Source organism: Callospermophilus lateralis, chromosome 1 (genome assembly GCF_048772815.1).
Source record: "Callospermophilus lateralis isolate mCalLat2 chromosome 1, mCalLat2.hap1, whole genome shotgun sequence".
In the NCBI taxonomy this organism is placed as follows: Eukaryota; Metazoa; Chordata; class Mammalia; order Rodentia; family Sciuridae; genus Callospermophilus; species Callospermophilus lateralis.
This window is the reverse complement of record NC_135305.1, coordinates 223,058,083-223,085,167: the sequence shown is the minus strand read 5'-3', so window position 1 is coordinate 223,085,167 and position 27,085 is coordinate 223,058,083. Positions and strand designations below refer to the sequence as shown.

Sequence of the window (27,085 nt, the reverse complement as noted above, 5' to 3'; positions counted from 1 at the left end):
GCGCCAGCGTCCCCAGCACAGTGACAGGCTCTGCTGTGTGTTGAGGTTTCTTTCTGTAAAAGGCCAGAGAGAAAATGCTTCAGAGGGCCTGGGATGGAGCTCAGTGGTGGCGCCCCTGGGTTCCATCTCCAGGCCCCAAAAAAGAGACCCCTCTAGGGCTGGCCCACGCGCCCCCACCCGGGAGCCCACAGGTCACTGAGGCTGTGGTTCGGCTCCAGTCAACCTTTCCTGTGGAGGCTGAAATTTGGATTTCACATGTCTCAGAATATCCTTCTATTTTTAAATGTAAAAGCCATTTTGAGATCTGCAGTACAAGAGCTGGCGGCAGCCAGAAGTGACCACGGTGGCGGCCGGCCAGCCCTGCTCCAAGCGGCCACCAGCAGGCTGCCTCACCCTCTGGCAGCTCACTGTGGGCTGGGAACCCCAGGCTGCATCCAGCCACCCGAGGAACACAGGCTGAGGGGTCAGGAAGGGTATGCCCAGAAGGCATTTGGGGGGGCAGAGCTTGCAGGCCTTGGGCAAGGAGGCCGGAGCAGTAGAAGAGCTTTAGGCAAAGTCAAGGGCGTCAGAGGATCAGTTTATGTTTCTGCAATTCTGGCGGCAGCTTGTTCTCACCTGCCCTGATGAGGACCAACGGGTCAGCTCATTGTGTTGGTTTAAGGGGCATAGGCAATGCCTGGTATACAGCAGGTGTTCCACTGATGCCAGGCATGTGCCTGGTATACACTAGGCACTCTGTTCGTGCTCCTGCTCTGCTGGGTGGTATATGGCAGGCACAGCATTAATGCCTGATGTGGGCCTCTTCTTTAGCAGGTACTGCATCAATGCTCGGTAAACAGTAGGCACTCTGTTCCTGCTTGTGTCTGTCTGGTATTAAGGCCAGCGCTGCATTATTGCCTAGCATACAGCAGGCGCCCATTAACGCCTGTTGGAGGCATGCAGGCGCCCCAGGCCAGGTGATTCCATGCACCGCAGGCCGCACGGATCCGGGCCGAGGGCGCCCGAGCGCGCCCGAGGGGGGCCGAGTCGAGGCCGAGTCCGCCGCATTCCCACAATCCCGGGCGGCCTCGCCTGGCTCCCGGCGGCGCTGCCCCTTCCCACGTCGGCGCAACCAAACGCGCCCGCCCCGCCCGCGCGCCCCGCCCCCACGCGCTTCTCCCCGCCCCTCAGCGGCCGCTGGCCCCGCCCCACGGCGCGCGCGCAGGGCCGCCGCTCTCCCATTGGCCGCGCCGCCTGCCCGTCGCGCGCCCAGTGGTCTAGGTTGTCCGGCGCCGTCGCTCGTCGCGGCGGCTGCGGTTGGCGGCGGCGGCGGCGCGGCGCGGGCGGCGGTGGGGTCCGCGGCGGCGCGGCCGAGCGGGGATCGGCGGCGGCGGCGGCCGAGCGGGGGCCGGGCCCAGGGCGCGGCCGTGCGCGGCCGAGGCGGCTCCGGCGGGCCGGGCCGGGCCAGGCGGCCGGGGGGCGGCGGCGGGGGCGGCCGGCGGCGGCCGGGGCCGGGACGATGACTCTGGAGTCCATGATGGCGTGTTGCCTGAGCGACGAGGTGAAGGAGTCGAAGCGCATCAACGCCGAGATCGAGAAGCAGCTGCGGCGGGACAAGCGCGACGCCCGGCGCGAGCTCAAGCTTCTGCTGCTGGGTGAGTGGGGCCGGCCCGGACGGCGGGGCCAGCGGGGCCTCCGGCCCTGCGTGGTCACCCCTGCCCTGGACCCCTGCATGGTCCGCCCTGGGCCCAGGGGGCCAGCCCTGCTCTGGCTCCCTGGACTGTCACCCTGCCCTGGTGATCAGCCTTTCCGGGGTCCCATGGTCAGCCCTGTCACAGTGGTCAGCCTGTCTGATTCCCGCTGGTCAGTCCTGGAGGGCAAGCCCTGTCCCGGTGGTGAGCCTGACTGTCCCCAGAGGACCAGTGCTTCCAATACTTAGATGGCCAGCACTGCCCATGTGATCATCCTTCCCCATACCCCCAGAGGGTCATCTCTTTGTCTCAGTTGTGCAGGGCAGTCCCCGTCTCAGTGGTCAGTCTGTGCCTGTGATGATCCACCCTTTCCCAGGTCTCTGAAGGGTCAGCCTTGCCCCTACTGTGTTGGGCAGCCGAGGGTGGGTTTGCTGGGGATCCTGCGGTGTTTTTGTTGGCCTGTGGTGGTCAGTTACCCCCATCCTTCCAGGGTCAGCATCTACCAGTGGTAATCAGCCCTGCCTCAATTCCTGAAGGGTCACTCCCTGCACGGGCTGACCTGGGCCTGCGGTGGTGAACCTCTGTCTGTGGTGGTCAGCTCTGCCGCAGATCTCTGTGTGCCCAACCTCTGCCCTAGCTGTCCAGGGTGGCTTTGATTACTTGATGGTCAGTCCAGTTTCCTTTGTGGTCTGTTCCTGCTGTGATGTCCAGGATAGCCTGGATCCCTCTGTGACCAGCTCTTACCATGCTGTCCATGGTGACCTGCTCTTTGGGGGGTTAGCCTATAGTCCTCTGTGGTCAGCCCCTACTCATGCTGTCCAGGTAAGGCTCCTGGATCCCTCTGGGGTCAGCCCCTGCCTGTGTTGACGGGGGCCCTGGCTTCCTTCAGGGCCAGTCTCCTGCTTCTGCTGTCCAGGTTGGGCAGTTACTTTCCCAGTAAGCAGTCTGAGTGCACCTGGAGTTAGCACCTGCCTTTGCTGTCCAGGTCAGTTCCTGCAACCTGGGTTCCTGGGCAGCCCCCTGCATCTGCTGTTCACGTTGGCGCCCAGGACCTTTGGGGGTCTGCCTTCTGTGTCTTGTGACAGCTCCTCTCTGCCCAGGGCTGGCCTCTGACCCGCTCCGTAGTGTCTCCCTTTCGCTGTCCCCATGTCTCTTCAGGGCTAGACCTTTGGCTGTGATACACAGGACACTTACCCTCACCTCCCCGGTCCTGCCTGGACACGTCCCATCAGGGGGAGTCCTGTTCACTGCAGACTCGGCTGTCCCCCTCCAGACTCTGCTGTGCCCCATCTCCCTTCCCCTTGAGGCCATTCCCCTGCCTCCCTCCCCTTGGCGGGGAAACTGAGTCCCTCTGCATGGAATTGCACCCTGCTGGGAGGAGGCAGCCATGGGTTGTCAGAATGGCCACCTCCTTGGCCTTCCATGGTCCCTGTCCTTGGCGTCCTGGTGGAGCCACCACACCCTGTAGGGAGGCCCCCGTCTCCATCTCCTCAAGGAACACCTGTCGCTGGGAGCCAATCGACCCAGCTGTCTGTTGTCACCCCAAATAAGGGCGCAAATAAGGGCCAGGGGAGGACTGGCCCTCTTGGTGGTTTACAAAACAGAGGTCCTGCCTGTCTGCCCCCGCCTCCTTCCTTCCCAGGCTCCTGGGGAAGGTTGGGCACGTGTGCCCTGTGCCCATAGGCAGCCTGGATGGGCTTGGTGTCCTGGGGAAAGAGGCTGTCCTGCGGCGGGCACCCTGCATAGTTAGAGGAGCTGAGCGCAGTGGCAGAGGGGACGTGTTGGCACTCTGGCTGGGATGGGCACCAGGCCCAGGCTCCAGAGGTCCCTTGCTTGAAGTGGCTTCCAGGTTAACTTCAGATGTTCGCTCACCTAAGGCTCCCGGTGGCCATCTCTGCAGGAAGGGAGGGCAGGCAGGCAGGAGCGTGACTGACTTCTGTAGTGGGTGGGAGGCTTTCTTTTGGGGTAGGAGACAGTTAGGACGATGTGCATTGAAGGACAGTACAGATGCCTTGCCCCGCGGCTCTGGGGCCTCCAGGCCCGTCCTCCCCTATGTACCCCAGCTTCTGAGCCTGGTGGTTGGGCTTGAGGTCGAGGGGCTCAAGGCTGCCGCCAGGACCCCTGTGTGCAGCTTTGCTGAGGCCAGCCTGGGGCTGAAAGCCTCGCAGGGGACCTGGAAGGATGGAGCCCACCCCCAGCCTTTGTCCTCAGTGCCCACCTGGGCAGAGCACCTTTGTCTGCAGTCCTTCCCTTCCCCTGCTGGGTGACCCTAGCAGCACCCACCCCCCAGCTTGTAAAAGGGGCATCCTGTGAGCCGATGCCAGATTCAGGGCAGGCGGGCAGGCGAGAGAGTGGGTGCGTGGGTGCTGCGGGCGGGAGCATGACAGGAGGCCCGGGACCTGCCGGGGATTGCGGGGCCTTTGCAGAGGAAGTGGCCGTGGCCTGGGTGTTGGGATGGAGAGACTCTGGGCAAACTTCCCATCTGAGGAGCCTTTCATTCCAGATTGAGGGCCCTTGCTGGAGGACTTCCGTGACCAGGGGCTGGGACTCACTGTTAAGTGCCCCTCTGCACAGCCTGTGCCCACTGTGGGGACTTATTTCATTTTCCCAGTAAGCCAGCCTGAGTGCACTGATTGTCCCCATTTGGGGGAATACATTGCAGGTGGGACTCTGAGGTTCCCCAGCCTTGGGGGCTGCTCCCAATTGCAGCAGGTGGTGACAGCCTGCAGTTGATGGCACTTTCAGTTGCCTCTGAGTGGCAGCCACATGGCCCCGGTGCCAGGGATGGAACTAGGGAGGGCCTGCTTTTCCCTGGAACTCTCTCCCTGGTCCCCCCATGGCTCCTTTGCTAAGTTACAGGGTGGGGTGTCAGGGCCTGCCCTGCGCTCCTGTGACGTCTCGGGCTCCTCCAGGCTCCCAGGCAGGGCTGAGTGGCTGCCTTAGCACCTGCTGTGCATCAGGCAGAGGTCACTAGGCAGGAGCTCCTCTGCCTCCTGCCCCTCACTGCTCCCAGCAGCCTGTGATCTGTGAGGCTACTCAGCTGGGCGGGGCTTCCGGGCAGCACTTCCCTAGCACTGGACGCCGGGCTGGGCTGTTCTCTGGGGTGGGTGTCCTGGGCACTGCAGGGTGTGGACAGTGTCCTGGCCTCTGCCTGCTCCAGACCAAGAGTCCAGATGATGACTAGTGTGTCCTGAGGCAAAGCGCCCCTGCTTGAGGATCCCTGTCACATGGTGCATATGGTATAAAGTCTGGCTGTGTGACAGTGTGTGTCACCTTGTGGGAAGTTTTGGTGACGGCTGTGGTGCGAGTAGTTCTGTTGATGTGTTTCATTGCTCAGAACACGGGAGGACACGTACACATGTTCCACTTTATTCGCGGTGCTGTCCCTGGCCTGTCCTGACTTTCTTGTCAGTGGCAGGGACCTCCAGCAGTGGGCCTGGGAGATGGGGACTGTCTGTTCAGTGAGTGTGCTGTCCAGCCCCTGTGCCAGGCCCCCAGGAGGCGAGCACGGAGGAGCAGAGGCCCTGGGGAGCTGGGTGCTGGGCTCCCATCGGGCCGCCAGGCCTCCGCCTCTGTCCCTGCTCTTGCAGCCTGGCTGCTGCGTTTCTGTCACTTGGTGGTAAGACTCCCAGGAGGCCGCTGCCTGGCCTTGGCAGGTTGTGGTGGGGAACTGAGGCAGGGAACACTGTGCCCCGGGGCCCCGCGTCCTTCCAAGGCTGAGCCCGAGTGGCTCCAGGCTTTCTAAACGGAAAGCTGGGTGGTGAAGCCTCCCTCACAGGCCCTGTGGGCAGCCAGATCCCAGGGTCGCCTGAGGAGGGCTGGGCGTGCCTCCCCGTGGGGAGGGCACATCCAGGTTACTGGCTTCTGGCAGGGTCCTGTGTCTTGCACCACAGACTGTGGAAGCAGGAAGCTCCTCAGATGGCCTTGTCCACCCTGGACACGCTGCAGAGGGCCAGGACTCACCCAGGATGCGCTCTTACGTCCTTTCCGTTCACATTCAATCACCCGCTGGGTGTGGCGGTGCACCCCGTCGTCCCGTCCCAGCAACTCGGTGGTGAGGCAGGACGGCAGCACATTGGGGGCCAGCCTGGGCAACATGGCCCGCCTCAGGGTAAGAAGTAAAAGGACAGGATGTGGCTCACTGGGAGAGCTCCCCTCAGCTCCATCCCCAGGACCGGAACAGGAGAAAAGCCGGCAGCAGGAGGCCCGGGTTGCTCAGCGGCCCTCTCCCCTGGGCGGCTGCTCCTCCCCGACGGCCTGGGCCCAGCCTGGACTGAGCCTGGGCCTCCCAGTGCAGCAGGTGAAGTGGTGTCCCTCCTCCGTGGCCAGGCTCATCCTGGGGTCAGAGGTGGGTTGGGTACAGGCCGTGGGCCCTGAGCTCGGCATCCTTGGGTCACTGAGGTCCTTTGTGCTGTCCTTGCCTGGACCTCCTGCCTCAGCACTGCCAGCTGCTGTCCTTGACCCCAGCCACAGGGGCTCACTTGCTGACTTTTGCTGTGGAGCCCTGCTCTGTCGGGGACCAGGACCCTGCTGCACCATGGGAGAGGGCGCTGGCGCGGGAGCGTGGGAGTCACGGTGCAGTCATGTCAGACAGACCTTAGGCAGGTGGCGAGGCCCTTGGGGCCAGCTGTCCCTTCTCTGCAGCCAAGCAGGGTCCCCAGCAGGTTGCCTATCTCCCTACAGCAGATACTGTTGGGGCACCCGGGGGCCTGGGGCACCCAGGGGGTACTGCAGTGTGGCAGGACTCCAGCAGCTCGTAGCACTGGGCCTCTGAGCACCGGGTCACTGGCTTGGGGCTTGCGCCACCCTAGGGCCCTGTGTGCTTGTGGCCTCGAGGCCTGGGCTTTCACCCTGGGTCCCCTGCCCTCTGGCTGCAGCATCATCAGTCCTCTGAAGGCCACTGCTGGGTCGTCACACCATCTGAACGTGCTGCCCTGGACTCAGCTCCCAGCTGGTCACCTGGTCTGTGCCCCTTGCCCCCTCCACTCCCTCAACCCTTTCTTGCACTGCCTCTGTGCTTTTGGTGGCTTTCTGGTCCTAGGGGTGGCGTAACTGGGAGGAGCACCCTGCTCCTCCTGGGTCCTCCAGATGTTCCCAAGTCTGGGTTTTGTGTGGTTCAGAGGCATGTCTGCCACTTGCAGCTGTGATAGCACAGGCCTGTGCCTTGGTTTCCCCGAGGGGTAGGGTTGAACTCAGGGGACCTACATCCAGTCCCGTGAGCACACAGCGCTGCCAGGGTGTCACATTGCTGCAGAGTGCCCAGCGTGAGCCTGGCCACAGCCCTCCATGAGGGCTGATTCCTGGAGGAAGAGCCCAGGGTCCGGGAGGCTCACAGCACACCTGGGCCTGCGGACAGGTGGCCGGATCAGCCCCTGGAGGAGGCATCCCAGGCACGGCAGTGTCTCTGGCCTCTGCCCACTCTGGGCCAGGAGCATTCCCAGTCGTGACAACGACGATATCCCCAGACATGGCCCTCTGTCCTTGGGGTGGTGTCCTCAACCAGGACAACCCTGGTTGAGGACTGCTGACCTGTGTCTCTCAGGGTCCCTCCCTGCTCTCTGTTGTTGGTCAGCCTCTATTCTGAGTCCTCTGCCTTGGATATGGACCCCGAGCCCCGGGGGCTCCAGGTGCTTGTTGAAGGACTTTGACTGGCTGAAGCCCATCCACTCAGGAAACGAAGGGGCATAGCCCAGTTCCTGACTCCTGCCGCCCCACGCTCATCGTGGCCCTGTCACCAACCATCTGTGGCCCTCTGCACCAATCCACACGCAGGTGGGACCAGGGATAGCCTCTTACTAATTCCTGAGTGTCTCCTGAGCCCAGGCTGCCTGTGCCATCCAGAGTGGGAGAGAGCTCGTGAGCCAGCCTTTTGGTGTCACTCGGCCTGTTTCCTCATCTGCCAAAAGGGAGCAGTTCTCCACCACAGGACAGCAGCCTGAGTGGGCGTGGCAGCCTGGAGAGCCGCCCTCTGCCTCCTCCCTGAGCCGGCCGCCTCCCCGAGGGCTGTCTCCTCCCGACCCTCTCTCCTGCGGCTTATCTGCTCATCCTTGCTGAAACGGGCTGGAGCAGCCCTGGTACGTGGGTGTCCCCCATTAGTGTCCCCACAGGGACCACACTGGGGATATGCCGAGCTGCACGGTCTCGGGCTTCTGTCCTGGCTGACTCCAAAGCCAGTGCTCCCTGTGTGGTCCCTTCTGGGACCACAGTGAGGATCAAGGGTGGCAGCCTGAATGGGTGTGGCCATGCCGAGGTGCACCATCTGTGTTACCTCCTGGTCATTCTTCAAGGGGTGTGCACTGAGGGGCAGTGGTCCCCTCCACTGCCGCATGGGCCCCTGTGTCCTGTGGGGTCTCTGGAGCCTGGCCTGCTGACAGTTGCTGCTTGTTGATCCCTGGGCCAAGAAGGGTGCTTGTGCCTGGTGGGCTGTGGTGGGCACTGCTGGGGGACTGTGTTGTGGGGCTGCCTGCCCCCTGGGCTGCACTCTGCTCGGGTCCTCTGATGGGACAAGGCGACTCCTGTGAGGGATGGGACAGGCGGTCTGTGTCTCCTGACGCCCCCTTGGTTGTACTAGCTGAGCCTCACGGGTGACAGTGGGGAGCTGGACAGGTGGTCTCTGTCCCCAAAACTCCAGAGGTGCTGTATGTTCCCCAAAGGCCCAGGTGTTCAAGACTTGGTGGTCCCTGGATAGTGTGTGGGTGGATGGAGCCTTTAAGAGGCGGGGCCTGGGGGAGGGTTTTCGGTCATTGGGGGGCGTGTTCCCAAAGTGGTGGTGGGAGCCCCCCCCCCCCCCTGTTCCTGGCCATCATGCCCCTCCACCAGCAGCCTGGGGGCAGCAGTGTGCCTGTGCGGACTGCAGCCCCCACCTGAGTCCCAGGGAACCGTTCTGTGTGAAGTGGGCGTCTCAGGGTGGAGAGCCGTCACTGCCCAGCCCAGTGTCCTGCTCACACGCCCCGGCTGGGCTCGTGGGCAGGACTGGGCACTCCCCAGGCCTCCTGACTCTAAGGGAGCTTCAGAAAGAGCGTTGATAAGCCCCCGCTTGCAGGGACCAGGGGGCTCAAAAACAGGCGTGGGGTGACTGGGGGAGGGGTCTGGGGTCCTCACTGTACCAGGGAGGCCTGCCCCTTCCAGGGCCCTGGGGTGGTGGCAGTCCTGACAGCCCCCAGCAGGGGAGCGGAGATGAGTCTGTGAGTCAGGCCACCCTGTCAATGCCTTGGCCGTCGTGTCACCTGTGGGACCCCCGGTGCCAGGCCATGTGGGCCCCCTGCGGTTCCCCTGCGCGCTCCCCTCCGCCTGTGGACTACAGAGCTCCTGGCTGGCCTGTCTAGCCACCTGCTTGAGGCACAGTGTGACTTTCTGGCTCATTGGACGTCATCTTGGGCTCGGACCCCCCCTAGTGGTGATGGTGAGCCTGCCCGAGTGTCCTGTAGGCTCCTGGGCAGGAGAGGCAGCACTGTGACCGAGGTGGCAGAGCGCCTGCCTGTGGCTGTGTGGGGCCTCCTGGTGATGTGGGTGCCCCAGACCTTGAGACTCGGCTTGTGCTGGGGGGGCTGGGGCCAGGGACAGGAGGGGCCCCTCCTGCAGCTCCTTCAGGAGTGCTGTGAGGACTGGCTCTGCAGGGGCTGGTGGCAGAGCCCTGGCCAGGCCTGGCTGCAGGGCAGGGTGTCCAGTGCCCTGCGGAGAAGGGCTGCTGTTTGGGAGAGCCGGCCGCTTCCCGAGGCTTCCTGAGAGCTGGGGCTAGATTCCCGCCCAGGCTTTCGCTATGGCGCTGGGAAGGACAAGGACCTGGGGCAGCCTGACTGCACAGGGCACCTGCCCCCAGGTGGTGGTGGGGCGCAGTCCTGCTGAGCTAGGACCCTCAGAGCTGCCTGTGTGCTCTCCCTCAGTGGGGAGAGGTGTGACCCCAGGCCCTGGTATCCCCTTGTCTGACGGTGGCCGCCACCATGCCCTCCATTTCTGAGGTTCTGTGGTCTCCGTGTGGGGGTCCCTGGTGGAATACCGCTGGCCACGTGCTTTTTCGTAGATGCCAGATGCTGGCTGCTCTGGGTGCTGGAGGCCTGAACAGGGCCCCGTGTCCCCGCATCCTCAAGTGTGCTGGTGTGGGGGGACAGGCAGCTTGGTGCCCTCTGCACTCTGAGGGCACCCCTCCCTCCGCCCCGCCTCTGAGTGCTGGGGCTTGGGCTCGGGGCCGAGGATTCTGCTTGTTGCTCTGGGGCACACAGACGTTCAGGCCCCAGTTGTCATTTGGGAGTCCTAGGTGTCACGTTGGTGCTGTGGCAGCTCCTGGAGGCCCGCCTGCCCTGCCCTGCCCTGCCCTGCCCTGCCCTGCCTTGCCTTGCCTTGTGTGCTCCAGCGCCGCCCCCCTCCAGGGCCCTCTTGCGCCCCTTGAGGTGCAGGCTGAGTGGTCCCTGCTGGGGGACCTCAGGTGGCCCCATTCCTAGCAGTCGGGAGTGGCCCTTCCCTGGTGACAGCTGTGGTGGTGTGAGTTCGAGGGTGAGTCGGCCCGGTGAGAGGCGTCAGTGGGAGGGGGCCTCTGCTAACAGGAGCCTGGGCGCCAGGCCGCACCTGGGGGATGTGAGGCCCCGGGCAGGACCCAGGCGGCTGCAGCTCTGAGGTGCTGGGTAGCAGGATGTGATGGTGGCTGGGGGGTTCTGGGCTGGCCAGAGGCCCTGCACACGGCTCCTGCTGGCCCCGGCTTCTCCTGGCCTCTGCTTGGTCATCATTAGCGCAGGGCACGAGACCCAGAACTGTCTTCTGTGGAAAGGCCACCCGTGTGTAGAGGGGCAGCTGCCTTAGACGGGGGTCCTCACTGCCCTGGCTTGAACACTGAGTGACCCTTATCCCAGGTGCAGGTGGTAATCAGTCACTGTCCCTAGGCAAGGTTCCTTTTGCTTCCAGAGGGCACCCATGAGCAGCAGGTGGCATTGAGTGTCGTCACCCCTCGGTGCTGTGGGACTCTGCATGGTGGACCTGGGGTCCCACTTTCCATCTTACAGCTGAGGCATCTGTGACTCGAGGGACTTCGGGCGTTGATTTGAATTCAGCGAGAGCTGACCTGCTCCCTTCTTCCCTACGGTCCCATGTCTGGGTGCTGGCTTCAGAGGTGTGCCCCGTCCCCCTTTGGCCAAATGTTCCTCCCACAAACCAGTGTGCAGATCGAGGCAGTAACGGGCAGTTCTGCACTCGGGGATGCTTGGTGTGATGTCTAGGGACATTTCTGGATGTCACAAGTGGGGGAGCTCCTGACAGCAGGTGGAGGCCAGGGACGCTGCCCAGTACTCTCCAGTGCCCAGGATGTCCTTCCAGAAAATGACCCGTCCCTAGATATCAGCAGTGCCTAGGGGGACGCTGCCCTAGAAGGTGCATTCCTGGTGCCTTATCCTTCTCTGCAGAGTAGGGGAGGAGAGGAGAGTGGCACCAGCCACTCCCACCTCCACCAGCCCCTGCCCGGGACGGTGTTGGTGGGCGTGGTGGGTTGGCCCTCCACAGTGGAGGCTCTGGAGGAGGCAAGTTTGAGGTTGGGCAGCTGCTGCCCCTGGGGGAAGTAGCTAGCCAACCTGACCCTCTGGGAGCCAGCCTCAGTCTCTGCGTCCGCGGCACGGGCTGGCGGCATGGTGCGGTGCCACCGCAGCACCCCATGTGCCAGGACTGGACAGCGGCCTGGCTTGTGGACCCTGGGCTCACCCCCCCTGCCCTGCAGGCACGGGCGAGAGCGGCAAGAGCACCTTCATCAAGCAGATGCGCATCATCCACGGCGCCGGCTACTCGGAGGAGGACAAGCGGGGCTTCACCAAGCTGGTGTACCAGAACATCTTCACTGCCATGCAGGCCATGATCCGCGCCATGGAGACGCTCAAGATCCTCTACAAGTACGAGCAGAACCAGGTGAGCTGCGGCCCGGGGTGCGGGGTCCCTGGAGACCCTCTGCTGCCACCAGCCTGCATAGCATGCCCTGGGTGCCGGCTGGGTGCTGTGATGGGCGCCACCTGTGTCCCTTAAGTGGCTGTTGGCTCCCTGCAGGGAACTGCCTCGCCCAGGCCACCTGGGGAACGGGCAGAGAGGCTCCCAGGTACTGACCCTCTGTAGCCTGTGAGCCTGCCAGGCGCTTCCTTCACACGGCATGCGGCCTTGCGGTGACCCCGCGAGGTGCAGCTGCCAGGGTGACGCTCAGCCTGTGCCTACCTGCCTGAAGAGCATGGCTCGGTGACTTCTACCATGTCCACACAGTCGTGAGCCAGCACCACAATCTGGTCTCAGCACATTCCATCACCCCAAAAGGAAACCCGGGGCTGGCTGGGCTCAGCGGCAGAGCGCGCCTAGCACGCGGGAGGCCAGGCTCGGCCCTCAGCACCGCGTGTAGATAAGTGAATAAAATAAAGGTCATCAACGGCTAGAAAATAAATTAAAAAAACTGGAAACGCCATCCCCACAGTCACCCTGTCCCTCCCCAGCCCTGCACCCTCACTCCACGTCCCATCTCTGAACTCTGCTGTCCTGGGCTCTTTGTCACTGGGTCACACGCTGAGGCCTTCTGCGTCTGGCTGTCACTGAGCACCAGGTCTGCAGGTCCCTTCACACTGGAGCTGCCACCTTGCTCCTGCTCCCACCCAAGTGACGCTTCAGCGTGAGGGTGAGACGCCCCGTGCCCGTGTTCGTCCACTGGTGGACATGAGGACTGCCCGAGGCTGCTCCGAGCTGTGCTGGGCGTGCTCCGTGTGGCTGTCTCTAGGTCCCCTGGGCTTGGAGCCTCTGAGGACCTAGCAGACGCCATGCGTCGAGGCCACACGGTTCCACAGGCCTGCCCGGCCGCGTGCCAGGTAGCCCTGGTGGAGAGCTCCTGGCCTTGCTGGGTGGGGTGCCGACTGGTCTCACAGATGTGTTTTAGGGACTTAGACTTCACCCAGAAATTGAGGCTTGGCCTGGGCTGACCTTGGCCTGGGGGTGGTCAGACACTGTTGGACTATTTACCTGGAGTCTGCAGACCCTCCCCAGGTCTTGGATGGCTCCTGGACTTGAGCCCCCCACTCCAGGTCCCTGGGATGGGGCGGGGCCTCACTGTTGTGTGTGGGCCCCGTGGGGTCTCTGGCGGGGCCTGGCCTTGCCCCTGCCCAGGTCTGCTGTCTTGCAGCCCCGCTGCCGAGAGGCTGGGTGTTCCTCGGGCTGTGGACCCGTTGGACCTGACCGTGGCCAGGATAGCCGCCGTGTCGGGGCGCAGGTTCACTGGCACGCACTCTGGCTCCATGCTGCCTGTGGCACACAGAGGTGGCACATAGAGGTGGAGATGCTCAGGCCACCGCGAAGCTGGAAAGGCCTCTGGGGGAAGAGACGGGCCCCCGCCCCGCAGTGCTGGCTGTGGGCTTTCTGGAGGCAGCCCTGACCCCGCTCGTCCTTCAGTGGCTTGTCCTGGCCCAGACTGAGGGGTGTGGAGGGTGGGGACGCGGGTGGACAGGGCCGAGAGGACAGCCCAGTGAGCCCTGGCGCCCAGCAGGGCTTCCCTTGTTTTCCGTTTTGGGGTTCTGCCAGGTGTACCCTGCCCAGCCCCACAGCCGTGCCACGGCCAGGCGTGCCACTGTGTCTGAGGAGAGGCGTGTGGAGCATGGGGACCTCTGCCGAGGGCCTGCCCTGCGTGTGCGGCGTGTGCCAGCGTCCTGGCCTCCGCCGCCCTGTCCCCACGGGGCTCCTGGCGGGCGCGCCCCCCGCCACTGGAGCTTTGCTCTGGGGCCGGGTGTGGTGCGGCTGGTGCTGGCAGAGGGTGAGGCCCGGGCACTCCGGGCTGCGCAGCCTCTGACTCGGCTTCACCCTGTGCGCTGGGGCCTGGGAGGGCAGCGTCCCGGCACCTCTGGGAGAAGTGGAGGTGGCATGTGGTGGTGCCGTCGCCCCCCGGGCTTCGCCCGTCTGTCCTGGCGTCATGTCGGGGCTGAGTCCCCTTTTGAGGGCTCGCTGTCGTTCGTGGTTCAGGAGCGTTTCTGTTCACACGTGTGCTGGTTTCTGGTCCCCTGTGTCCTCCCTGTTCTAAGAGCAAATTGGGGGCCATGTGAAGCCTGGGAGCCCAGGGGAGCTGCGTCGCGGGGCCTGGCGGCCAGGCCGTGTCTGCCAGGGCCTGCCTGCTCCAGGACGGGTGTCCTCGGAAAACCCATCCTGGGCTCCTCTTCTGCGTGGGCAGCACTCTGTCCACCTGGCTGGGGCTGGACATGCCCCTGCCTGAGCTCTGGCCTCCCCCACTCCTCTGCAGGCCAACGCCCTCCTGATCCGGGAGGTGGACGTGGAGAAGGTGACGACGTTTGAGCAGCAATACGTGGAGGCCATCAAGACGCTGTGGGGGGACCCGGGCATCCAGGAGTGCTACGACCGCAGGAGGGAGTTCCAGCTCTCGGACTCGGCCAAGTAGTGAGTGCCGGGTGGGCTCGGCCGGGAGGTGGGGAGCAGCCCACCCAGCCTGCTGCGTGTCGTCCTGCAGGTCACATCGCCCACCAGGGGCAGGTGGTGCCGTGTTCTGCTGGTCGTCCGGACCCCATCTTCCTGACCCCATCTTCCTTGTGCTTTAGTGAGCTCCTGGGCCTGGCCCAGGCCCTGCCGGGCTGCCCCTGTCCCCTCCTGGCCCTGCTGGGCTGCCCCTTTTGGCTTCCTGGCAGGGGCCTCAGCCTGCAGGATCTCCAAGGACAGGGTGGGCTGCCAGCCTCCTGCCCTGCCCATCCTCCCACCTGCCTGCCCCCTCTGGGGGTCCGTGGCAGAGCCCTGACAGCAGGCTCTGGTCAGGGGCCACGACACCTGGGTGTGCAGCCTGGCAGAGAGACCCCTGGAGGGCTGAGGAGCCAGCGTGGCCCAGGGAGACCTGGGGGACAGACAGGTCCCAAGGAGTCCTGCATGAGGGAGGGACACGGTGTGCCTGAGGAGCCAGCCCTGTGGGGGTGACACGGAGATGCCCGGACAGCAGCTTGCGCCACAGCCTGTAGGAGGCGTGAGACCAGCAGCCGGACACGGGCAGTGGAGCTCCCTGTGGGAGGCCACCCTCCTTATGAGTCTGTAGCTATCCTAAATAACAGGTGGATATTTAGCAAGACAGGCCTCTCAATGTCCTTCCCCACGCACGGCCCTGCTGCTGAGTCCCCCAGACCTAAGGAAGAGCCTGTGGCTCCTGCCCCCGGGTCCGGGTGGGGGTGGGGTGGGCAGCCTCCCCTCCCCTGGCCTGGCCCTGGCCCTGCGCACAGTGCCGGCCCCGCCCTTCCTGAGCAGTGGCCGCAGCAGCCCTGCCTGCTGTGTTTCAGCTACCTGACCGACGTGGACCGCATCGCCACCTCTGGCTACCTGCCCACCCAGCAGGACGTGCTGCGGGTCCGTGTGCCCACCACTGGCATCATCGAGTACCCCTTCGACCTGGAGAACATCATCTTCAGGTGCGGCACAGGGCGCTGCCCCTTCCTCAGACCAGGGCTGAGGGCCCGCCCCTGGGCCGGGGCAGACTGTCGTGCAGGAGGTGCCAGGAACGACCTGGGGGGCCAGAGGCCAGCCTCTCTCAGGGCCTCTGCAGTGGGCCTGGCCTGGGGTGGGTGGACAAGTAAGGAGCTTTGGGTTCCAGGCCCAGGGCGGGTATCCTGTGGCCCTGGGGTCCTGTAATGGGCTCTGGGTCCACTCTAGCTGGTGGACCAGTGGTGGATGGACAAGTCTTCTCTGGGCCCTCACTGGCCCCTGTGCATGGTGGTCACACAGCTGGAGTGGGCCTGGTGCTGCCCATGGGGACATGCGCCCCCCCCCCCCCTTGGGAGTCCACACACCCCGGGAGGCTCCAGTGACCACCAGGTGGCAGGCTGTGCAGGTTCTGCCGGGACAGAGCAGCGCTGACCAGTGTGTTCCTTTCCTCAGCTCTGGAGGCGGAAGTCCCAGGTCCAGGGTGGCAGGGCTGGACCCTGAGGCCCCCTCAGTGTCTGGTGGAGGCTGCGGCCTCAGTGCCCTGGGCTTGTGGAGGGGTCTCCCAACCTCTGCCTCCATCTGCACACGTACCCCTGCGCGTCTGCACATGTCCCCCTCGCGTCTGTGGTCAAATCGCCCCTGCACTGGGACGCCCGTCATCAGACGGGGTCCCCAGCCCCACTGGCCCTCATCCTGGCTGATCTGTAGCAGGACCCTGCTTCCAGGCACTGGGGACGGAGCCCAGCCCTGCACTGCAGTGGGCTGGCCCCCTCGCAGCACATGTGTCCTCACAGTGACCCCATGGGGCCCGGGGTCTGCCTGGAGGCCCTGTGGCCGAGGCTGCCCCAGGCCCTGGTGTCGGCTCTCGCCGCCCTTCTCCAGCAGAGCCGGATCCAGGCTCTGAGCTGCCCTGCCGCCCAGGTGCTCTGGACTCCCAAGCTGCCTGTCCACCTTGTTGTGAGAGGGGAGGTGTCTGGTCGTGTTGTCTTTTCTTCGTGGGATCTGAGGCCACCCGGGCTGGGCCTGGTGACGGCTCTTCCCACCGCACTTCTCTCGGGCCCCTTGAGTTGCCTCGCCCTGGCCTCCCCGGCCTGGGCCTTGCTGCACCTGGTCAGCAGTGCCCTGTCCCTGAGTTCACAGAGGGCTGGCCAAGGACCGGGGGACCAAGTCATGGCCCAGCCCTGATCGGAGGCATTGGGGGCACCAGGTTGCCCCAGCTGTGAGAAGATCCTCGTCCCCAAAAGGGGATGCAGTTGGAGACAAGGCTTCCAGGGGCTCGTATGCACCGAGGACGCCTCAGTGGCCCCAGCACCAAGGCCCTGACCACACTTCACTGGCAGCAGCCCCAACTGGGCCAGGTCCCGGCTCGGGCCCTCTGTGGCCACCCTGCCCTTCAGTTCTGCCGGCTTGCCCGCCCTGTGCCCGCTGGGCTCCTGCACACCCTGCCCCAGGCTCCCCTCTGCCAAGCCAGCCCCAGAGTTGTGTCTACAGCCTGCCTGTCCCTCCGCAGGCCCCAGGTGACACCTCTGTCCCTGTATCCTGGGGTAGGAGGAGCGCCCGCAGCCTGCTGTTCCCAGAGGCGTCTCCCAGCTTGCCTTCACCCTCACTGCCCACCTGTTGGCACCTGCTTGTGCTGGACGGAGCTGTGCCCGCTCTCCTCCCAGCACCCAGACGGCCCCCCTTGCCCTCTGTGGCTGTCACATCCCGACAGTGAGGCACATGGCAGCTGGGTAAAGGGCTGGGATTCGCCGGGGCCTCTGCAGGAGTGATGAGGCCACCCTTGGCTGGAGTGGACACCTGGCCCACTGTTCACAGCCAGGAGAGGCCTTCTGTCCTCCAGGATTCCAGACTGAGGCAGCAGGTCCCAGAGGCCCATCCAGCTTTGGCTGCACAGCGCTGTCAGGCCTTCTGGGACCTGTGCCCTGCCATCCGCCACCACTGCACTCTCCGGGTCTCTGCTCTCAGGACTTGTCACGATTTTGGAGAGACAGGGACAGTCACCCTCTGTGTCCGCAGCTCCAGCCAGCCATGGAGAGGGCACCGGGAGAAAGGTCCCCTCTGGGCGCTCCAATCGTGTCGTCTCCTGGGAGGTGCAGCGCCGTGCCCCCTCGGCCTGCCGCAGCAGCCTGGCTCCTCAGGTGTCCTCCGAGGTGCCACCTTGGCTGAGCAGAATTCCTGGCGCTCACTGGCTTCCGGCCACACCTGCTGGCCTGGGCTCATGAGCAGTGTCCAGTGGCAGCCGCAGCCACAGGGGTCAGGGCCGTCTTTGGTGCTGAGTGCTCGTGGGCTGTTTCTGTGCAGGATGGTAGACGTCGGGGGACAGAGGTCCGAGCGGAGGAAGTGGATCCACTGCTTCGAGAACGTGACGTCCATCATGTTCCTCGTGGCGCTCAGCGAGTACGACCAGGTCCTGGTGGAGTCGGACAACGAGGTGAGCGCCTGCCCTGCCCTGGCCGCGGCCTGGGTCTGGCTGTGCTCTGCGGGGCCGTGGCCCCGGCCAGGCTCCTGAGACGCGCATCCCCCCAGAACCGCATGGAGGAGAGCAAGGCGCTGTTCCGCACCATCATCACCTACCCCTGGTTCCAGAACTCGTCCGTCATCCTCTTCCTCAACAAGAAGGACCTGCTGGAGGACAAGATCCTCTGCTCCCACCTGGTGGACTACTTCCCCGAGTTCGACGGTGAGCCTGCCTGCGGGAGGGGGCGGGCGCGGGGGCCAGGCCGGCTGTGGCTGGGGGGGGCGGAGGCTTGTGCTGCCAGAGCCGGGGCCTCACCCCTGCCCACCCGCCTGCCTGCCCCAGGGCCACAGAGGGACGCGCAGGCCGCCCGGGAGTTCATCCTGAAGATGTTCGTGGACCTGAACCCCGACAGCGACAAGATCATCTACTCGCACTTCACCTGCGCCACGGACACGGAGAACATCCGCTTCGTGTTCGCGGCCGTCAAGGACACCATCCTGCAGCTGAACCTCAAGGAGTACAACCTGGTGTGAGCCCGGCCGCCCGGCCACGGACGCCCCACGCCTCCCGCTCCCTCGCGCCCTCCAGGGCCACGGCAGCCTTTTTCTGCCTTGATCTGTGGCTCGGTTTTTTTCTAAAAAAAGAAAAGAGAAGAATAAACAAAAAACAGATCGGAGGCAGGTGGCTGAGAGCCGGCACCCAGGCCCTCGCCGCCCACGGCCCTGGGCTCCCATGGGGAGGTGTGGGGTCCTGGGCCGTGGCCTGTTACCACTTCTCTAAGTTATTGACGTCCTCGCGACCTGCGCTGTAATTTGCTCCTGGACTCCAAGAAGTGGGGGTGGTGCACCTGCCGCCCGCCCCGGAAGTGCCTCACCTGTACACGTACAGAGACGTCTGTACGGTCTTTTTTGTTTTTTTTTTGTTTTTTGAGGAAAAGAAAAAAAACCAGCTCACGGGGCTCCCAGGTGGGAGGAGACCCCACGTGCCTGGTGCCGTCGGCCCCATCTGCCAGGCTGGGGACGCAGGTGCCTGTGCCTGCGGGCAGTGGGGTGGTGCTGGGGGCCTGGGCCCGGGGCCTGGCCTGGTGCCTGGCCTGGGAGCCAGCGCTGGGGACGGCCGAGCGTCGGGGGCACGGAGCCTGCTCCGGGTTGTGTGGCTTCCATATTGCTCCATTTTTGTTGTCACCGGTTTGGAAAGTGAGGGCAGAGGGGGGACTTCTTCAGAATCTTCTCAGGTCTGTCCCCGAGAAGCAGAGAGGAAAGGTGGGGGTCACTGTTGGCAGCCATGTGCGTGACCGTCCCCACAGTGTCCTCAGCCCGCCCCTGCACCTTGCCAGGCCTTCAAGGGCCAGTGGTGGCCAGGCGCGGGAGGGTAGTCCCCAGTCCCCAGCCCATGTCCTGGGCCTGGTCCCTGAGACGAGGCGGAGCAGGGGCTGTGCTCAGGGTGGAAGTGGCCGTCCCTCTGGTGTCACGGTGTCGTCCTGTGTGCGTCCTGGGAGTGGGTCGGCGGCAGTGCCTGTCCCTGGCACCCTGCTGGGACCCTTGGAGGCTGCTGCTTTGGTGCTTGGAGAGGGCACAGGAGTAAGCCAGCCGGGAGCCGCCTGTGCCGCTGCCCGCGCGCGGGCCTGGGGAGGGCTGAGGGGGCTGTGGAAGTGGGGCTGTCCCCGGCTGTGGCCCGAGGGGCCCGCAGCACCCTAGGGCAGAGCGTCCCCGTCTTAGCGGGTCCGTCCCTGGGCTGTGTGTGCCTAGGAGGGTTGTGCCATAGACCCTGGCGGTGGGGCTGGGCCAGGGTCCTTGCAGAGGGGCACCCTGACCTCACAGAAGGGAAGAGGACTTGGGCTCTGTCAGTGGCCCGGGGGCAGGGTCCCTCCCGTGGGGCCTGGGTGCCTCTGCCAGCCAAGTATTGACCCCCACAGAGGGGCAGCGTGCCAAGCGTCCCAGGCCCCTGGGGCCACAGCCAAAGCCCGCCGCCCGGCCAGGCCCCTGTGCCGGGCAGAACCAAGACAGGAGCTCCTGCGCCCGCGCCACCCGGGCAGGACCGGGCAGCAACCTCAGGCCATGGGGATGGGCCACGCCTGATGTGCTCTCCGGCAGCTGGGCTGCGAGGTGACCCTGGTGTCCCCCCCATAAACTGTTGACGGCAGCCTTGGCCTGGGCACTGTCCCCCAGGTGCCCTCTGCCAGGCCCCAGCTGTGGAGTCTGAGGCAGTGGCCGGCTGCTGGCCACCACCCAGGACCTGCGCACCGTGGAGCCCTGACCCCAAACGACCTGGACCCCCACCTGTTTAAAAAGAATATTCTGTAAAATGCTGTTTTTAAGCCTTTCGTCATTCGAAGTGCATGTATTGGGCAAGTTGGGGACAGAGTGAGGAGTGGGTGCTCTGGGCCCCATGCCAACCTTGGGCTGGGCAAGGGGCCGGGGTCCCTGCAGCAGGTCGGGGGCCTGACCCCTTACTCCACAGGTTCCTGATGGAAATCGACTTTTCATATCTTTCTCTTGAAGCGAATTGTTTTAATTGGAATAAATCCTGTTCCTACACCCAGTGGCCCCGCTGCCTTGCTTCTGGTGCCAGCCAAAGGGGCAGGCAGGCGGGCGCAACCCAGGCCCGGCCTCAGCCCCAGGTCCTCCCTGCCTCCCACCTGGCTCTGGTGCGCTGTCCACCTCCTGGGGGGTCACATGCTGGGCCCCTGACTTCCAGCCTGTCCCAAGGCTTGCGTTATTTGGGGACTGGGCCCAAGAACCACTCCCAGGACACTGAGGAGGCAGGTGTGCCCCTCCCCACTGCTGCAGACGGCTGTTGATCCCGCGGCCTCCCTGCTCCGCCTCCATTTAGTCATTTCCTTTTGGGGGAAGGTTGTAACTGTGGTAAAATACACGCCACAGCTTACCATTTGACCCGTCCTAGCGCCCAGTTCCCGAGCATTAGCACATTTGCAGTGTTGAGCAACTGTCACCACGTCCAGTCCCCACCCCACCCCAGCTCCCATCCCCTCCCAGCCCCTGACCCGCCATGCCACTTCCTGTCTGAATCTGGTGACATCAGGGACCTCCTGTGGGTGGGTCCTGCAGCGTGTCCTGTGACTGGCTGGTATAACTGTCTGCAAGGCCCCCACCTTGTAGCAGGTGTCAGAATTTCCTTCCTGTTCATGGCTGAGTAATATTTCACCATGTAGATGGGCTGTCTCCTCTGCGGTTGGGGCGGTGCTGCTGCCCTCAGCTCTGGGAACACTCCTGCTGCAGCTCTGGTCGGGTGTGGGGACCGCCAGCTGTTTCCGTAGTGCTGCGCCATGCCAGTCCCCTGGCGGCGGGTAAAGCTTCTCTTTCTCCCTCCCCCAGCGTTACTGACCTGTGCGTCTGGTCCTGGGGCCTGGTCGGGCCCAGTGTGTCCCTGGGCGAGGGAGGCAGCACTCAGCACCCCACCAGGCAGGAGGGAGCCCGCGGGCGAGGGCCGTCCTGGATAGGCCCTTCAGGGGGGAAGGAGCCTCACTCACCCGAGGCTGGCGCTCCTGGCTGAGGCCCAGCCGGGCGAAGGCCGGGGGCCAGGACAAGCCTGGCAAGCTGGAGGCTCGGGAGCCCTGTGGCTGGAGCAGAGGGAGGGCGCAGCGGGAGGGGTGGGGCGGGGGGCAGGGAGGACTTGGCTCTGACCCCTAGGAGGTGGGAGCCTCGAGGGCCGAGGAGGCCCCCCCCCCCCCCGCTCAGGTGCTCACAGCGCCCTCTGGTGGTTGGAGCAGGGTGGACAGGCTGGGGGGTCGCAGGTGGGAGGTGACCTGCTGGTGCAAGGGACCAGGCAGCAGAAACAGAGATGGAGTGTCTGCACGGTGGGACCTGGGGAGGGAGCAGCAGAGGCCCGTGTGTCCAGCGGGCCTCGCCCCAGGCAGCGCCTGGCCTGTCTGGTGCCCACCCTGGAGGGAAGGCCTCCAGTCACCCTCGTTCTAAGAAGAAGCAGGCTAGGAGGGAGCGCTCGTCACCCTCATCCGCATGGCCACACCATACCCATCACCTGTGTGGACACCGATTGTGTCCACAGTTGGGTGTTGTGAGCCGCGTTGCTGTGGGCGGAGGTGTACATCTGCCAGGGGCCTGCGTCCAGTTCTGGGCACACCCAGCAGCAGAATTAACAAGCGTCAAGAATCAGACACTTTCGTGGTCTCTGGGTTCTGGTGTAAATCTGAGGAGGGGGACAAGGGAGGGTGGGGTGGGGCTCGCGCCCAGCGGGGTCCAGTTCCAAGCGGCGAGCAGGGAGAAAGGAAAAGCAAGGGATAAAGAGCACTGCGCAGCCCTGTGGGACCTGCACTCGCAGGGCACCACTGGAAGAGCCCAAAGGGAAAGTGGGTCCACAATTACACCTCGAGACGGCAGCGCTTCTCACAGTGGTCAGCGAGGCCAGCTCTGAGCGCAGCACCAGCCACACTGTAGAGCCCCAGTGTCGAGCTCTCCACGGCAGCAGGAGGGTGCGCGTCCAGGCCCCACGGCCACCCGGAGGATCCTAAGGACCCTAACAAACCTGGACTATTTGACTTGTTGAGAGCATCTTCTCTGACCATGACAGAATGAAACTGTAGATCCATAACTGGATGATTTTACTTGGAAAAGTCCTCCAAACCCTGGGATTGAAGCAACACACTCCTGAATTGTCCATGGGTTCAAGAGCCTCGAGAGAAATTAGAAAATACTTTGAACCGAATGAAAGAGAAAATAGAATCTAATAAAATGTGCAGGATGCACACCAGGCATGATGGCTCACGCCTGTGATCCCAGTTGCTCAGGAGGCTGAGGGAGGAGGCTCACAAATTTGGGCCAGTTGGGACAACATAAAGGCCCTTTCTCAAAAGTTTTTCTAGGACACAGCTAAGCAGTGCTTCAAGGAAAATTCATAGCATGAAAGTGCTTATATCAGAAAAGAAGAAAGATCTCTGCAGGTGGGCCTCAGATACGACAGGTCGGGCTCCAGCCATGGCAATGACGTGATCATCACAGAAAGGAGGTGGTGATCATCTTCTCAGTGCATATAGAAGCTGCATCACACTATATGCAGTCCATCGGCTGTAAATAGCATCATGTCTAAACGTGTGCATTGCCCAGTGCAGTGGCCTCTCCTGCAACCCCAGCAGCTCGGGAGGCTGAGGCGGGATGATCTCGAGTTCAAAGCCAGCCTCGGCAACTTAGAGAGACCCCGTCTCTAAATAAAAAATTAAAAGGACTGGGGGTGTGGCTCAGTGGCTAGGCGCCCCTGGGTTCAACCCCTGGTACAAAACAAACCAAAAGTAAAAAAACTACCGAGAACTGCATGTACTCAAGTTTGACATCTTAGAGGAGACAGATTTCTGGGAAGACACATGCGGCCAAGACCCACTCAAGAAGAAGTGGAGAGCCAGAAGAGTGGTACACAAGGTCCTCCAAGGATAGGAATGAGCTGCGTCCTCGGGCCACCTGCTTTCCGTGGTGAACGCTACCGAGCGCTGGAGAAATAAACAGCATCAAAACCTGGGTCTGTCCCAGAAGACAGAGGGGGACACTTCCAGTTCCTTTCTGAGACCAGCATCATCTTGACACCAACATTGGGTAAGGACAGTTCAAGGAGGCACGGAGCAGACCCCCTGAACACGACACCAGCTGACCAGGTCCAGCAGCGACCGGGGCTCGTCCTGGGATCGAGGGAGTCGAACAGAGAGAACAATATGAAAACAGCTTGACGCTCGACTAAAGAAACGCAGTCCCAGGATCCATGAGGACAGCGCACCTGACACAGCCTCTCCTCAGCCAGCAGGAACAGCCCCACTCCCTCACCTGATCAAGAGAATCGGTAAACACGCACACGTGCACGCACGCACGCACGCACATACACGTACACACTCAGACACGCACACATGCGCACGCACACGCACGCACGCACATACGCACACACGCTCACACACACGCTCGCACACACACGCACACACGCTCGCATACACGCACGCACACGCACGCACACACGCACGCACGCTCACACACACGCACGCACATACACACACGCATGCACACACATACATGCACATGCACACGCGCACACACAAGCACACACGCACACATGCACATACATGCACATGCATGCACACACATGCACACACGCACACATACACACATGCACACGCACATACACACGCACACACTCAGACACGCACACATGCACACATACACACACATGCACACACACGCATGCACACATGCACACACACGCATGCACACATGCACTCACACACACACTACAGCTAACGCTGACGTCATACCTGATGGTGAAAGATTGATGCTTTCCCCTTGAGATCAAGAACCAGGCAAAGATGCCCATAGTCCCCTCCTAGTCAACTCCACGCTGGGAGTCCTAAAACCTGCCCCAGTAAAGAAAAGCAAACGTCAGCGAGATGGGAAAGAAGAAGAGAAAACATTACTATTCACAGGTGACTTGACTGTCTATATAGAAAATCCACGGAAATCTACGAAAAGAAAAAAAAGATTCTGGATTAATAGTGAGTTTAGCAAAGTTGCAAGATAAAACACCTATATGCAGGCTGGGGCTGGGGCTCGGCTGTGAGCGCTCGCCTCACCCGCGTGAGACCTGGGTGGGATCCTCAGCACCACATAAACATAAAAAAATGAAATAAAGGTATTGTGTCCATCTACAACTAAAAAAATAAATATTTTTAAAAGATCCATATGTAAAAATCAATCATATTTCTATACAATAGTAGTGAACAACTGGAAACCCCAACTTGAAAACAATACAATAGATCCCCAAAGTAAACTCCCGCTGTATAAATGGGTGGAAGAAGGACGAGTCTGCATGTGGGAGAACAAGACTTGCCGAGAGAAACCGGAGGAGCGCCCCATAGAAGAGCGTCCATGTTCATGGACTGAGAACGTGGTGCAGCCCGACACCGACTCTCTTCAGAACACTGACAGGTTTGATGCCGTCCCAGTCATGATCCCAATAGGTTCTGTGCACACGTAGACAAGAGATTCTGAAATGTCTGTGGAGAGTTAAAGGAACCAGAATAGCACACACCCGCACACACGCGTGAACAAGAACAAAGTTGCTCTCCAGAGAAAGAGAGCCGACAGGGTGGATTGGTGGGTGACTGCCGGGTGTGGGTGACAGACGTGGATGGTGGACACAGACTGATGATAGACAGGGGTCACACAGTCGTGGAGGCTGAGTCCCGAGCACTGCAGTGAGCCATGGTGAGACCCGGGAGCGCTGATGGGCCGATCCACGCAGTCAGGAGGCCTGAGACCCGGGAGAAGCTCGGACATGGGCCCGTCGGAAGGTCAGGGGACCCGGGCCGGAAAGCCCACGTTGCAGTCTGTCTGCAGGCAGCGGGACCCCGCTCCCCGGCCTCTGTGCATTCAGGCTTCAGCTGGCTGAGTGAGGCCCAAGGGCCTTCTCCTTCGCTCAGTGCACGCCCCACAGACACACCCAGGGTGTGGGGTAACGTCTGCCCAGCATCTGGGCACCTCGCGGCCTGTCTGGTGGACGCATCGCGCCTGTTGAACCTCAGTGATCACATCAGACTCTGGAGCCCAGCCTGGAAGGAGGCTTCTGCTGGTGAAGAGGTGCGGCCAGGGCCCAGAGGCTCCGCGGCGGGGAGGGGGACCCACAGGCCAAAGAACAGCAGAGAAACCTCCACTTCCACCTCCACCGTCCCCAAAGGCTAACTCCGCAAGGTGACCCAGCCAGTTTAAAACAGGAGAAGGGCAGGGCGGGGCTCAGCGGTGGGCACTCACCTACCCGGGCCAGGCCTGGGTTCCATCCTCAGCACCACATAGAAATAAATGAAGATATCGTGCTGATTACAACTAAAAGTAAATACTAAAACAATAATAATAAAAGAGGGAACAGAGAACTCTTGGGAGAAGGCATGCGAGAACATTGTTGGAAACCTGGATCTGGCAAAAAATAAAGCACCGAAAGCCTGAGATGAGAGCTGGCGCCCTTGCAAAGCTGGCCTCCGCCAAGTCAGGCACCAACCCGGGCCCAGCGGCCCCACCCCCAGGAGCGCCTCCTGGGGAAGGGAGACCCACGTCCACCTCCAAGTGCACCCACCATCTTGGCACCCGCGCTCCTGATGGCCACAGGCTGGAAGCTATGAGCGGTCCCTCGGAGGGAGCAGGTAGAGGGTGGCGGTCCTCGTGGAGGGTGGCACGCCAGCCTCTGACCTCATGGAGGGTGGCACGCCAGACTCTGACAGCGGGATCCTGGGGGCGCGGCTCAGCGGGGTCAGTGCTTGTCTCCCTTGGGCATGGTGCTGGGCTCCGCCTGCAGCTCAGAGGGGACAGGAGGGAGGCCAGGCTCTGGAGCCACGCTGTCCCTCGGTGGGTGGCCCTGCATAGCCGGCATTCTCAGAAGACGGCTGGCTCAGTGGCAGGGGCATGCGAGGCCCTGGGCTCCGTCCCCAGCACCGAAACCACCACAAAACCCTAGTGAATCTTATCACCAGAAAGTACCCAGAGGACAGGACGCAGGCCCTGGAAATCAGAAAATGGTGGCTGCTGGGGGGGGCACCTACCTGGGGCACTGGGGACTGCAGGGAAGCGGACTGGGCCCCACGGTGGCCCCGAGGCCTGGGGACAGGGCTAAGGTCACCTGCTCCTGTTGACACTCTCTGTTTTGCTTTGCTCTATTTTATTTCATTCATTTCATTTTATTTCTGGGGATCAAACCCAGGGCCTCCTTGGGGACAAGTGCCCACTCCCCACGGAGCTCCACCCCCGCCCATTGTCCCTATTTAAAAACCACGTCTGTGCCACATTGCACCCTGCGTTTCCAGATGAGCCCAGAGCACATGACAGGCCCGGCCCACCAGCCTGTGCACAGGAAGCAGCTCTGCAGCTGGGCAGCTGGAAGGAGGGCTATTTTAAACCTGGAAAGTTGAACAGAGGAGTCCCGGCCGCAGCAGGCAGAGGCAGGAACTGGCCATCTGCCCTGAGGACAGTGGGAGCCACAGAGGCACAGGGTCTCAAGTCCTGTCCACACTGCGGCCAGCAGGGGGGCCTCTGTGTCCCAGCTGCGGCTCAGCCCAGCCCGGGGCTCTGGCTCTGCTGGCCGTGCCTGGCCACTGCGGCCCACTCAGCTCTCTGCCTTCTTCACCTGCCCCAGAGTGGCCAAGTCACCCGGGGCCTCTAGCCTTGGGGTGCCTGGTCCTCACAGCCATCCGGCTGGGCGGGGTGGGCAGGGCAGTGCTGCTAGCCCCGGTGACCCGGCAGGGCCCCATCACACTTCCCATCTGCCATTCATTATGAATCAACAGCAAGGAAACCGCACGTCCCTCTGTGCTAGGCCTCCCTGGGCACGCAGCCCCGCGCAGCCTCTGCTAGCCCAGGGTGGGCGGGAGGACTGTTGCTGACAGTGTCCCCTGGCCCTGGGCCCTGGGCATGACACTCACCCTCTCTGGGCCTTGCTACTGCCCCATCTGTGAAGGGTCCAGGCCCCCACTTACATGAGCTGGGGGGATGTTTGAACCAAAACTTCCTAGGGCTCCTCAAAGGGGTTTTGCACACACAGCGGGGTCTGTGGATTGGAG

General features: G+C 63.0%; 1 protein-coding gene across 1 annotated transcript; it reads left to right on the top strand.

The window, feature by feature from the left end:
* Nucleotides 1-1,461: 1,461 nt before the first annotated feature.
* Nucleotides 1,462-20,069, top strand: Gna11 (G protein subunit alpha 11). The gene is made up of 7 exons (XM_076852034.2): nucleotides 1,462-1,634; nucleotides 11,368-11,552; nucleotides 13,900-14,054; nucleotides 14,933-15,061; nucleotides 17,376-17,505; nucleotides 17,601-17,754; nucleotides 17,875-20,069. The coding sequence occupies exons 1-7, from the start codon at nucleotides 1,499-1,501 to the stop codon at nucleotides 18,063-18,065; spliced, it is 1,080 nt and encodes a 359-aa protein (XP_076708149.1). The 5' UTR covers nucleotides 1,462-1,498; the 3' UTR covers nucleotides 18,066-20,069.
* The last annotated feature ends 7,016 nt before the right edge of the window (nucleotides 20,070-27,085 follow it).